Here is a 14,557-nt window from a genome sequence, read left to right on the forward strand (position 1 = left end):
ATCATACTAAATTACCCAGTATCCAGAAATGAGCAAGGTACATGAATTTATAATGGGAAATAGGGTAGGAGGGTGGATCTGGGTGGGATGCTCTTTGGAGGGTCAGTGTGGACTCATTGGGCTGAATGGCCTGCTTCCATACTGTAGGGATTCTATTCTATGATTAGATTTGCTCAACTTAACCTAAGAATCAAATTGGTTCAGCTGGACTAATAGATTCAGCGATCATAGAATGATCAAACACTTATTCATTGAAATGTCCCAGGAATTTTTGCAAACTTATGGAGTATAGATCAAAGATAGTGAAGGGCAGGTTGCTACCAATATATTCCCCAAAACAAGGCACACATGGGATTTAGAGATGGGACTTTCAAAATTGTGCACATATCCTATTCTATTGAAAGCCAATAACTAACAATTATGTAATTATTCATCAGTGAATAATATGGTCTATATGCAAAAACAATGACATTCCCCTTGAGCAGGTGTACAACCATTTTATAGTTATGAAGGCTTTCAATTGCCATTGTATTTGGAATCAAGCCAAGAAAAGGAGCTAGAAAACAATCCAATTAATTCATAATACTCTACATTTATGGAATAATTAAGCTGTACCTGTAGTATGTGTTATTTCATTCTGGATCAATAATTCATGTATGTAATCTCAACTGATGTGAAATGTTAATTGAGAGAAGCGTTAGATTCAACTACATATTGAACAGGTTCAAAATGTCACATCCATTCAATCTGTCTAAACAGGGTTCAAAAATTGATTAAATGTTGCTTTGTAGATCTTGATAATTCTGGACTCAAAAATGCAATAACTAACTAGAGAAGGAAACAGAAATAGTCTTATTTTATTAGGGTACTTACTTGAATGTCCTGAATAATGGACTTAAATTGCGATGATCGCTGCGTCCACGAGTTCACCAGGTCCATTGCTCGGTCAAAATTCTTTACATATTCTCCATACATCTTTAAAAAAGGAGCTAGCTTTTGCAGAATATCACCTATTCGAGGGTTTTTGTCCCTGCAATGAGCAGAATAGCCAAAATTACTGATTAAGTTTGTTGCATTCTCAAGTCAACTTGACATTTTTGCAGAGGTCAAAATAAACCAAACTATGCCTTTGTGTTCTGTTAAACGTTTACAACATTAGTTGTCAAATGTTGGCTAAGTTTTTGTTCGTCATTTCTTAAAAATTGGTACATTAAGAAAATACACTGTAATAACTTGAGCACAAGGGAATATACTGTTACTTTTAGACTGCAAGTGGTGCAATGCTATCCAAAACAATTCATTCCCCTGCCAGTTAGGAAGGTCAAAAACAGCTCAAAGTTCGGCATTTACTTTTTCTGTTTTTGAATTAACCACATAACTGTTACCCTTTCACTACATAACTCAAATAAGTCAGTATTTCAGCTATCTAGGGTACTTACTCAAGTGCTCAAGGCTGGTCCTCTAGCCTCCCATAATTTGCCACAAGGGTGATAAGCCAGTTGCCTTAGCAATTCACTCCAGTCCCTGCCCCACTGAACACACTGCAGTGTCAATGTAATTGTTTCTTCACAGGTTAGTTGAATGAACAATACTATGACATATGGAGTACAACACGTTGAACTGAAAGATCATCCACATTTGGCCAATGGTGTTTAGATCAGAGAACAGCGTTCTCCATTTCTGTCGGCCCATGCGGGTGCATGTAAACATTATCAGCATTGATCCAAAATGGTGCAACACCAGATGTCGTGTACATATGTCTGCATTATTATCTGTCACATGTTGTGCGGTAATGATTTTTTTAAAATATGTGCACAATCCTTAAAAAGACTGTTCACAATCAAATACAATAGAACTGTCTGAAACAGTGGTAACCACGTGTAATTGTCACTTTTGTAAATAGCTTCCAAAGATAGTTGCTTCTTTCTTGAGAACTGCACTTTTGCTACAAGATCGAAAAGTTGGTCCAATAACTCAAATGCTTTCTCGCTTGTCTTCGCGGCCTCCTGAAAATAATCACACAATGTCTGACTTATTGAATGTTTGTGGATGACATTGTGTTGCAATTTAGCAGTGGATGGTTTTTGTGGTTGAAGTGTAAAGTTGTCAACATCCATTTTGTTTGCAAAGCTTTCAGCCTTCTGCACAAAATGTACTTTTGTTAATGCAATGCTTGGTTCAGCTTTAATTGTGTTGTTATACTTAATTGAGAGCGCTTTCTCCAAATCCTGGATTTTTCTTTGCAAGTTACATCTTTTGTGTATTAGCATTCCATTCTCTATCCTCTTTCTTCTTTAACTTTTTCCAGCATTGTTTATCAAACCACTCTGTGTTTCTACAGATGTCACCGGGATGAAAATTACAGTGTGTGTTTGAATCCTTTTCTCATGTCTGTGATGAAATCTTTACATCCATTTTGTCGTGTGTAATGTAGTACATTCATCTTATCGTATTAAAAGTGCACCGGCAGATTCTTATGAATGTATTCGTAACTGACCTCCATGATTAAAGTAGAACAAAATTTAGGTCTCTCTCTAGTGTTGCTAATTTTATTCCGGGATTTGGCTTTATATTGGTTAATTCATTACTTTGATAAGTTAGTGGGAAAACCCTCTTTCTGTTACAAGGGAATCCAGCATATGAAGATACAACACTAAAATTAAAGCCAGGCCATTCAGTGTGATGACAGGAGTACCCCTTACATACAGATGCTTGTGGAAATCTGAAGAAATTTCTCCCCAAAAGATATCCCGACTATGCGAATTGAACATTTCACAGCTGATAAATTTTTGGTAGGTAAGGATACTTGGGGATTACGGGAACAAAAGAGTGAACCAAGCTAGGAGCCATGCTCTAACTGAATAGCAGAATGGACTCAACAGCACAAATGGCAAATGGCTTAATCCTGATCCTATCTTCCTACTGAAGAGACAACTGGAACCCTGCTTCTGAACTGTCCCCATCAACTTCCATCTAATCCCTGGTTACCCTCCAAATGGTTGCATCTTTATTCATCTATGGTCATGACCTTTTCCTGAAAGGGAGATCAGACTCCTGGGCACTATTGTTTGCATCCTGGGAGAAACGTACATTGCATGGCATTACACCTGTGAGGGGTTAAGCTGTCAATCACTGCCTCAGTGGAGTTGGTGGGAGCAGTTTTAGGGTGGGTGTTTGCCCATTGGAATATCCCTCATGGCAGGCTATTGGTTTCACACCTGACCTCTTTGGCTGAGGTGGCCTGGTGCATTCTGTGAAGCTCAGGCAGACTCCTTGAATCAGCCAGGAGGAGGATGGCTGTGCCTGCAGTAACAGGCTGCTTTGCTTCTTAAACAAAATGTGAAGTGAATGATTTAAATGGCAGTCTAGAGCAGGCTGATACACCATGATGCTGACTAGAAGATCTGAGCCAATATTCTATTGCGTTCCAGAGAACAATACAACCTAATTAAAATCATATACATTCAAGAAGAAAACAACTGGTTGTTGATGATATGGAATTACAATAATTTGTCTGCATATTCTGAGCCAAGGAGACAGACACTGTTATGGAAGAGTTAAAATATTGCATTTTCCTATTGCTCCTTAAGAGCCATTGAACACTATTCGGTGCAAAATACCACTTAAACAGCACCAGAAGTGACTGGACTAAAATGTCTGCAATTATTGTTGATAAAATGCTTAATTGAATAAATTTTCAACAAAAATCAGTGTTGAAAAGCCAGGTTTACTTTAGGTTGTTCACTGTTAAAACAAATGATAAAACCCTTCTAACTTGTGCATTAAATCATCAGTTTCTACAACCAGTCATCCTATAACAATGTATATCTTTCTTCCACACTGTACAAACAATCATGATGCCAATGTTGACACATTTGCCTTCAAAAACGATGAATGTGCAGGCTGTGAAACCTTTAGACTTTCGGGTTTATCAGCTCAAGCCATTTTGCAAGAAAGAAAAACATACTATTTCTCATTTAACTTGCTCATTTTCAATAGCAAAGGAATCACTGAATTCCTGTTTTCGGCACATATACTTAAAACTTCACACATTACTGATGAATCAGTGTGGTTTCAATTCACAAACCTGTGTGGGACTTACAAAGCACAAGAATCTGAGAGATAAACACCAGCTAATATGAACTGACTACATTAGTCAAATTCAGATAGTTTAAGATGCACTTTTCCATTGCAATTTATCAAGAAGTGTGCATTGCACCTGGCAATAGAAAAGCCGCTCCTTTTATATTACTCAGATTCTTTCAATTGCACAATGCATGTTAAAGGCAGCAACCATCCTCACCCAGTAATGAGCTCTTTAATCATCTGCTTTTGTGAAATCACAGAAGGAAATATATTGCTTAAAACATTGGAGCCCTTTATTTTGGAAATAGTTCCATGGGTTGGAACAACTCCCTGCACTAACAGCATCTTGATTATTGCCTTATCTTAATGATGGTAGCTCAGACAAAACAGTATCTATTAAAATATAGCAGGCCAGGCAGCAGAGGAACAGGAAAGTTGACTTTTTGGATGGGGACCCTTCTTCAGAAGGGAGAAGGGAAATAAATAGAGAGAGGGGAGCGAGGGAAGGTAGGTGGGATGGTGATAAGCGAGTGCAGGTAGGGAGTGGTGGGGATTGGTCAGTGAGATGGGAGAGGCAGATAGGTGGGAGAGAAGATGGGTAGGTTGTGTCGGGTCGAGGAGACAGGGCTGAGAGGGAGGGTTGGACATGGAGGAGGCCAGGGGTGGGAGGGTTTTAAAACTGGTGAATTCCATGTTTAAGCCACCAGGCTGTAGGATCCTGAGGCAAAATAGGAGGTGGTGTTCCTCCAGTTTGTAGGTGGTGTCATTCTGACACTGAAGGAGACCCAGGAGGACATATCACCCAGGGAGTGGAAGGGGGCGTTGAAAAGGTTGGCAACTGGAAGGTGTTGTCGCTTGTCACGTACAGAGCACAGATGGTCTACGAAATGTCTCCAAATCTATGCTTGGTCTCACCAAGATGTAGAGGAGGCCACATCAGAAGCAGTAGATACAGTAGACCACGTTAACGGGTTGTACAGGTGACCCCCTGTCTGATGTGCAAGGTTTGTTTTGGGCCTTGAATGGAGGTGAAGGAGGTCCTGTAGGGGCAGGCATAGCACATCCTGCTATGGTGGGGATGGTGGGGTTAGTGGGGAATGTGGAGCAGACGAGGGAGTCACGGAGAGAGCAGTCCCTCCAGAAGGCAGATAGGGGTGGGGAGAGAAACATCTCTTTGGTTGTGGGATCGGATTGTAGACGGTGGAAGTGGTGGAGAATGATACACTGGATGTGGAGGTCGGTGGGGTGGTATGTGAGGTCAAGGGGGATTAGATTTTTTTTTGTTAGATTAGATTCCTTACAGTGTGGAAACAGACCCTTCGGCCCAACAAGTCCACACCGCCCCTTGAAGCATCCCACCCAGACCCATCCCCCTATAACCCCCACATCCCTGAACACTATGGGCAATTTAGCATGGCCGATCCACCTAGCCTGCACATCTTTGGACTGTGGGAGGAAACCGGAGCATCCAGAGGAAACCCACACAGACACGGGGAGAATGTGCAAACTCCACACAGACAGTTGCCCGAGGCTGGAATCGAACACGGGTCCCTGGCGCTGTGAGGCTGCAGTGCTAACCACTGAGCCACCGTGCCACCTGATTCTGTCTTTATTTTTGTTGGGGGGAGGGAGTGCGAGGGCAGAGGAGTGGGAAGTGCAGGAGGTGTGGTTGAAGGCCTTAACATTCCACCACCACCACTCAAACCCCCACCCCGCCCTTGCCCTGGTGATCGAAATGCCCTCCAGAGGCCTGTGTTCCTCCAGCTCCCACACCGTGTCTTCTCTGACTCCAGCGTCTGCTGTTCTTGCCATCTATTAGATCACAAAATGTTAGCCTGGATTGTATATTCAATCTGTTCAAAAACACAATGTCCTGGCCTAGGAGTGATGATGGGATTGTTCTCCTTACAGCTGAGGAAGTTAGAAGAAACTAACAGGGACATTCAAATAGTAAGGGTTTTGATAGAGCAAGAACCGACAATTATTTCTTCTGCAGGAATCGGGTCTCAATTTTAAAATAATTAAGGAGAGAATTAGCAGTACAATAAGAAGCTTTTTAAAAGCTCTGGAATATGTCTCATGAATTGGTGGTAGAAACAGATGCCATACGAAGTTCAGAAAGGAGCAGCTCTTATCTGAAAATGACAAATCTGCAGGGTTACGAGGAATACAATAGGGTATGGGGCTAAGTTGGATAATTCAAATGGCAGGTACAGGCAGACTGAGCCAATGAACATCTCCTGTTCTGTACTTTTCTAAGATTCTATGATTAGCACTGATTAATCCAATAAGCACACATACAAGGTGATATACAATCTCAAGCCATAGACTGAACTCTCAAGTCAAATACTACAGGGTACTACAACTGAAAGGATTTTTGAACCTTAAAATAAATCAAGCAAGTAGAAACACGTGGACCAAATATCAAAGTTTACTACCTTGAGAGCTGCCTTCTTTATTGTAGCTGACTTGTTCCTGTAGAACAAATTTCAATTTGTACCTTTTAGTACCCAGTGGGTATTCACTGTTGAACCACAAATAGTGTAATTCTCAAATAGTTTCCTTCCATCTTGTAAAATTCTTAAATTGATATTTAGCGATGTCATTCAATAAACAATTATTTTCTTAGCCAGAAGATAAGGCTGAAGCATTATCAAACTTTGTAGGCAGAAGTGCTGAGTGAATGAGCTGTCTTGGTCTCCTGTGGAGGTCACCAGCATCACAGATGCAGATCTTCAGTCAATTCAATTCACTCCACATTCTCTGCAGCTGCAACACTGTATTCTGCGCTCTGTTCTGCTATCCTGATGTGCTTTGTATGGTACAATTTGCCTGTATAGCACTCCAAAAAACACTGTTCTCAGTACATGTGACAATAATAAGATCAATTAATCTACAGGATATCAAAATTGGCAGGAAGTACTTAATGTTGCAAAGGTAATGGACCCTGACATAACTCTGGTAATAGTACTGATGATTAGCTCCAGAACCGTAGCTAAAAGTGTTACTAGCTATAACATTTGCATCTACCAACAATGTGGAAGATTGCCCAAGTATGTCCTGCGCACAATAAGCAGGACAAATCCAACGCAGCCAACTATCACCCCAGTATACTCTCAATCATAAACAGTGCTATCAAGCAGCACCTGCTCAGTGACAAATTGCTCACTGAGACCCGGTTTGGGTTCTGCTTGGGCCACTCAGATCTTGAGCCCATTACAGCCCTGTTTCAAACATGGACAAAGAGCTGAATTCCAGAGGTGAGGAGAGAGTGACATCCCTTGACGTTCAGGCTCAATGTGTATCAGAGCGCATAGCAAAACTGCAGTCATTGGGAATTAGTGCAAAATTCACTGTTGACTAGAGTCATACTTAGCACAGTGAAGATGGTTGTGGTTGTTGGAGGTCAGTAAAATCAGTTTCAGGACATCTCTGAGGAGTTCCTCAAGGTAGCATTCTAGACGACCCATCTTCAGCTGCTTCATCAATGATCTTCCTTTCTTCATAACAGCAGAGGTGGGGATGCCCACTGACAATTTCACAGTGCATGCATTAGCTGCAACTCATCAGATACAAAAGTGATCAATGTCTAAAAGCAGCAAGACATGAACATTCAAGCCTGGGCTGACAAGAGGCAAGTAACAGTCACACCACACATAACAAATAATGACTGACAAAAATCATCTACAAGAAGGGAGAATCTAACCATCGCCCCTTGACATTCAATGATATTACCATTACTGAATCTCCAACTATTAATATCCTTGGTTACTATTGACCAGACAGTGAACTGGACTAACTTACATGTGACAAAGGCAAAGTCAGAGGCTCAGAATTCTGCAGCATGTAACTTCCTAAAGCTTGTCCACCATCTACAAACACAAGTCAGAACAGTAACGGAATAATCCCCACTTCTCTAGATGGGTGCAGCTCCAACAACGCTCAAAAAACTTGACACCATTCAGGAAAAAGCAGCCTAACTGATTTGAACTACATTCAGTCATTCCACCATTGTTGCTCAGTTGCAGCAGTGTGCTCCATCTTGAAGATGCACTGCAGAAATTCACCAAAGATCCCCAGAGGACCTCCCAACTTCACCACCTCTGTTATCTAGAAGCACAAGCGCAGCAGATAGACGAGAAAAACCATCACCCCCACGTCCCTTGCAAGTTGCTCACCATCCTGTCTCAGAAATACATTCAGGGCAGTGGGCCAAAATCTTGGAACTCATTCCAGAATAGAATTGCAAAGTCCTAACATGAAATGGACTGCAGCTGTTCAAAGTAGCCAGCACCACCTACTCAAAGGCAATTTTGGATGGACAATAAAAGCTGGCCCAGCCAGTAAAGCCCACATGTTATGCATAAGAAATAAAAATAACTTTGATTGTATAAACCACATAACAGACTAAAGTCAGGTTTAAAGTTTTTCTCTATTTATTTTCATATCTAGGTGATTTACATATGTACTATACAAACATGTTAAAGATTGGACGTGTATAATACTAAACATTGCTTGACCCTGTTAAATATGTTCTTTGAAACAATTTTGTACATTACAAATGATTTTTACAAATCAGAAAGTGTGTAATTTGTTGCAAATTTCTTTAATGTGGGTTGTGGTAAAGGTTAATCTGTAGAATTTTGGTGCAGCTTGGAGAATAAGCTGTTTACTTTCAATTGGCTTTGTAATAACCTGTGCGCATGCTGGTAAACCAATGCATTAAATTTTGACCTAGATGACAGGTGTCCTGAAGGAGGAAAACCCTGAGCTTATGATGGGAAAAAAATGCAGAGGTTGGAGATACACTCTAATTAAATACTGGTGGCTTTTTAAGGCAAAAACTTTGAGAGAGAAGAACAGTTACCAACATCCAAACAACCCAATTCTGTATGTTGAACACAAAGACAGGGATTCTAGAGAACTGGGTAGCACCAAGTAGATCTGTAAAGAAAGAAGCCATAGAACAGACATCAAAAGCTACTGTCTGTGCATGTGGTGAGTTGTGGCCTGATTGTCAGCAATTCCTGTACTTGGATCTGGATGTTATATCAGTTGGGGTTAAGAGGAAATCTTTACCAAAACACAAGTATGTTTAAAAGCCAGAGTGAAGGTGAAGAAGCTAAAATTAATAGATGTCTCAGGATGAAGAATAGATCATTTAAAACCAAGATGAAGACAAATGTATTCATTTTGATTTTTTGAATCCTTAGAATTATCTCTCCAGACGGCTGTGAAAGCTCATGAGTACATGTACAGGACAGAAAAAGACAGATTTATGGAGACTGATGACATCAAGGGAAATGGTAGTAGTGTGGGCAAGTGACATTGAGGGAAATGATCATGGTCTAACAGACTGGCCTGTCCAATTCGCATAATCTGAAATAAAAAGATTAAACTGTGCTAAGTCTGATTGAAACTTATACTGTTTGGAAATGTTATCTTACTTGTTCAGTGTACCTATTCCATTGTTATAGGCTGTGATTGTTCTGATCACTTTTGTGTAGTAAAGAGTCTTTCGATGTTTCAATTCAATCCAGGAAGTCTTGTTGCTTATTTTCTTACCTTTGGTTCTTCCACACATCATGTTCTTTAAATTATTATCGTCCATCAAGCCAAACACGAACAAAGATGTGGTTTGTCCAGTATTCACATATTTAAATCTTTCAACAGTCACTTTTGTCTCACACACACAAAAGTTGAACATAAAAATGAAGCATTTAAAATTAATTGCAAGCAGCATGCCATCATTGTTTCCAAATTGGTCATGGTTTGGATTTCTCATACATGTAAAATTCCTTTACTCACCATTCTTCTGTAATTCTTGTCTTTAATCCTGGTAATAGAAATTGGCCATGAAAGCGATAGATTGAGGATATGTTTGAGAATATCCCAGTAATCACATCTTGCGGAATGCCAGCTTCACTTAATTTAGTGCAAAAGACCTAAATAAATAAGTTACGACAACTGGTGTAATGACATGCATGGACTGGAACAGATGAAAATGTCTTGTTTTACCTGACAGAAAATGGTTTACAAATTGTGAAACAAAACACAGAGGTAAATTTTATCTGAAAAGCTATCGTTTCTGTTGTGACAGAAGAATAAATATATTTCTAACACTACTCAAATGGTACCTTAGCGAATGATTTGGAAAAACTTTTACTAAACCATTGATGTTACTCAAATGCTTCCTTGGCATTTTTAGGCACACAGTATACATATGGGGTTTGTTTTAATCACAGACACTAACCATCCATCTTCATTGAATTTAGAAGGATGACATCATAAAAGATGCAAAAGCAAGCTGATGTACCATAATAATTGAAGGCATATGCACATTCCACACAATGTGCACAGCCAATTTTACAGACACAATGGCCATGCACTTATATCTATGAACAGTGAACTCATGAACATCATGAAGCCTTTAAGATGAGATGCTCAATAAGGTTTCAAGTATTGTTGACATTTCTAACATAAAAATGCAAATAATGCATCTTTAAATTGGTAACAACTTTAACAGTGGAGACATATTCTTTGTTCGCTACTTGCAGCACAGTTACATGTGCTAATATGCATTATTTTTTAAAAATCCAGAAAGAGCTGACAAGAATTCAACACCCCACCACAGCATCAAAACACATAAATAAATGTTTTTGAATTCTCAAGCCATTTTTAACTTTTAAGTTCATATTAAAAGAAGCCAGGACCAGCCGTCCAGTTAAACATTTGGTTTGTAGTGATATAGGAGGACAGGGTTAATTATCGAGAGGGATTGGAGCATCGATAACAGATTGGCTTAGGCAACTAAATTCCCCTTATTAATAATGCATTGTATTTTTTAGCAATCTGATTGCAGGAACATACATTCCGCATTTCGAGACTGTTGAGTAGATTTGAAAAAGAAAGTGAATGTTATTCCCATTTATCAACTGCTATAACCTGATAACGTCATACAATTGAAACAAAAATAAAACAAAAACCTGCAGATGCTCAAGATCTGTAACAAGAACAAAAGTTGCTGGAGAAACTCAGCAGGTCTGGCAGCATCTGTGGAAAGTAGAGTTGACATTTCAAGTTCAGTCTTTGTTCTGAAGGAGGGTCACTGGGCTCAATAAAAATAAGACATAACAAAGTGTGGAGCTGGATGAACACAGCAGGCCAAGCAATATGTTAGGAGCAGGAAAGCTGACGTTTTGGGCCTAGACCCTCAAGACGTGGTTTTTAATTTGTTATGCTGACTAGCTTCACTGGCAAGAGAGCTAGTTTCCGTAATTGATATGGAATACACAAATGTTCTCCACGTTTGTAAAAGATAAAGCAAAGATAAAAAATTTCATTGAAAAAATCTGTTTCAATATTAACAGGTTAATTCAATGTTTTAGATTGAAACAAATAGATTCAATACTTTACATTCATGATCTGGCTTTGAATGCTTGAGAAGGTCAAGAGAGGAAATTTCCATTGCAAATTTTTTAATTGGCCCTGGGCTTTGAAGAACTAACCATTGTTCGATTGCTTCTCCCAGGAGATTAGGGTGGAAGGACAAGACACAATGGAAAGAGACAGATTTGTTGCCTTTTATCTGCCCAATTTGCTGGAGAAGCACTCAATTTTTCTGGATATTTGTGACAAGAGTTAATGATAATTTACGCTCGCATATGGACACATGACAGCATTGGCATTAACGCCAGTTTATTCTTTATCATTAATAAATAATTAGTGGAAATCCTGAAAGGTGCACTATTTTAAAAGACTAATTTATGCAGAGTTATGAAAGTCTAAACAAGAGTCACAATCATAATATGTAGAACATTAACTTACTCATTAGTTTAATGCAGTTGTATTTTCTTGTGAATGCCACAGTTATAAAGTTATAAGCAATATGGTTTCCCTTGTCCTTACCTATCATCCCACCAGCATCCTTATCCACAAGATCATCAGGCACCATTTCTGCCATTTCCAGCAAAAATGCCACCACCAGACACATATTACCCTCCCCTCACTTGTCCGCCTTCTGCTGGGACAATTCCCTCTAGGACACCCTGGTCCACACTTGCTTCACCTCCAACACCTTCCCACAGCCCTACGGCAACTTCCCCTGTAACTGGCGAAGATGCAACACCCGCCCATTTACCTCCTCCCTCCCCAGTATACAAGAGCCCAAACATACCTTCCAGGTGAAGCAACACTTCACCTGCACCTCCCAGAATCTAGTCGACTGCATTCACTGCTCACAATGTGATCTCCTCTACACTGTGGAAATTGAGCGTTAGACTGTTCTACTCACAAAAAGACCCTGAACTATCCGTTGCCTGCCACTTTAATGCACCACCCTGTTAGGTGGCCAACATCTGTGTCTCTGGCTTGCTGCAATGTTCCAGCAAAGCTAAGCACAAGCTGGAAGAACAATACCTCATTTTCCGCTTGGGGACCTTCAGCCCTCCGGACTCAACATAGAGTTCAGTAATTTTAAGGCCTGAACTCTCCCATGTCCTAGCCTATTACCACACACCAGGCCTTGTTTGCACACAGCCTGCCATTACACACCACCTGTTATTAGTCACTAACAGTGCCCATTAACAACTATTCACCCTCCCAGCCTGATTGTTATCAATTCTGTCTATCCAACTGCTTTTCTCTCTCTCAAGGCTCTATCCTATCATTTACTTCCTAACCCATCCGCCTCACCTTTTTCTGTACAAAAAGTGACGTTTTCCCAGCCACCGTCGGTTCTGAGGAAGGGTCACTGGACCCGAAGTGTGAACTGACATTTCCTTCACAGATGCTGCCAGACCCGCTGAGCTTTTCCAGCAACTTTGTTTTTGTTTCTGGTAACTTCAGAGTTGCTTTCTCTGCTTTATAGAAGCATATACCTTCATTTGGCCCTCCCACATATTTCCTATTCTGTGACAATCCTTAGTTGTTTTAAAAAGCATCTGCTTGAAATTCAGATAACAAACTTCAATAAACCTTAATACTTTATCAGTGAACAAGCAAATAAGTATTTAAAAATATATTTCACTACAAGTGGAATCTACATAATAGTTGCATTACCTGATCCAGAAGGTGAAGCCTTTTCACATAGGCCTCTTCTGTGACAAGGAGCTCATTTGCAATATTGTACAACTTCTGTGGCTCTGTGCACTAAAAAGAAATAAATATCAAGTTTACAATTCTAATTTGTGATAAATGTTTTCAATAATCACAGTCATGATGTGAAATATATGAGATTAAATTAAAACTAGTGAACCATTTTATTGAACAGAACTCAGAATTGTGAAAAACCATCAGCTTCAAAAGAATGCATTACAGTTATTAACTTTCTTTTCCAATTATGATTTTAATATGCATTGCAGATCACGTCATAGGTAATAGATTGCAGCAGTTAACGTGTTTGATATTGAAAGGAAATCAGTAGGATAAAGTGCAGAACCAAACTCAAACATGCATTTTTTTTCCTCTTGAAGTAAACTCAAACCATGCCAGCTCCTCTTTGTTCCAATTTCTGCTTTACTTTGTTCCGTGAGCTCTTTACAATCCCAATCTGTCCCAACCATCAGCCTGTTCCCTGAACGGTTAACAGCCACACATATATAGCACCTCCTTATTCCTTGCTTGAACAGCTCTCCTGTGTTACAATTCACTTCCAGGATTCCGGCCAGTTCCAACTGCATAGCCATGCTTCTGGGTCAATGCATCCACAGATTTTAAGGTTAAAATAGCTGCAGATGTCTTTCACAACCAATCAGGAATAAGGCTTACAAAACTCAATTAAACACAATTCTGTTAGTATGAAATTATGTCAAAATAATATATCGAGGACATCTGAAAATATTCTTTTATTGCCATGTTGTCATGTCTAAATGATACTGGTAAACAAAATAATGAATAATTTTCCAAAAGGTTTGAGCTGAGCAGAAAACTTGCATATTTTAGATAATTCAGATTGTGATAAAATAAACTATAATTATGAGTTGTCATTTCTTTTCTCTTGCAAAAGGATAATTAAGCAAGGGAGACATTTTGTGACACTGTTGACTTCACAATGATAATAAACACAAGATCAGTGTAACGAGTGGCTTCATATTTAATTTCTTCTTTGAGAACTTGAGTCGGAAGGATTATGAAGAAGCCTGGATTTTTTAAAAACAGATTTTGAAAAAACACTGGAGCCTTTTCTTTATATGAAAGGTTATTGGAAGTCATGCAACCAGGGATCTTTGATAGTTGCTTTAACTCACTTCAGGACAAAATACCAGATGGTTTAATGGCTGACCTATTTGAACAGTATTTGGATGCTGGGATTGTGTGTTTTGGAGTTAGGTGGGGAAAAGCCTGATCAGCACAAGCTTCCCAGCTTCAGTCTCCTGCTTGTGGCAGGAGTGAAATTCAGTGTGAAATGTTTTTGTTTTTCTGAAGGACTGCAACTGAAAAAAAACTTCTCAATATTTGTCATGCCTTACAA

General features: G+C 39.6%; 1 protein-coding gene across 6 annotated transcripts in view; it reads right to left on the reverse strand.

Annotated features, from left to right (window-relative positions):
- fgd (faciogenital dysplasia) overlaps positions 1-14,557 on the reverse strand; it is a 227,545-nt gene that overhangs the window by 47,419 nt on the left and 165,569 nt on the right. For all 6 annotated transcript variants that reach the window (XM_059649869.1, XM_059649874.1, XM_059649873.1 and 3 more), the window contains 3 exons: positions 13,147-13,236; positions 9,895-10,031; positions 874-1,030 (listed from right to left, as the gene is read on the reverse strand). In XM_059649869.1, the coding sequence (XP_059505852.1) occupies positions 874-1,030; positions 9,895-10,031; positions 13,147-13,236 (384 nt within the window). The remainder of the gene's footprint in view (positions 1-873; positions 1,031-9,894; positions 10,032-13,146; positions 13,237-14,557) is intronic.

This window comes from Stegostoma tigrinum, chromosome 11 (genome assembly GCF_030684315.1).
Source record: "Stegostoma tigrinum isolate sSteTig4 chromosome 11, sSteTig4.hap1, whole genome shotgun sequence".
NCBI lineage: Eukaryota > Metazoa > Chordata > Chondrichthyes > Orectolobiformes > Stegostomatidae > Stegostoma > Stegostoma tigrinum.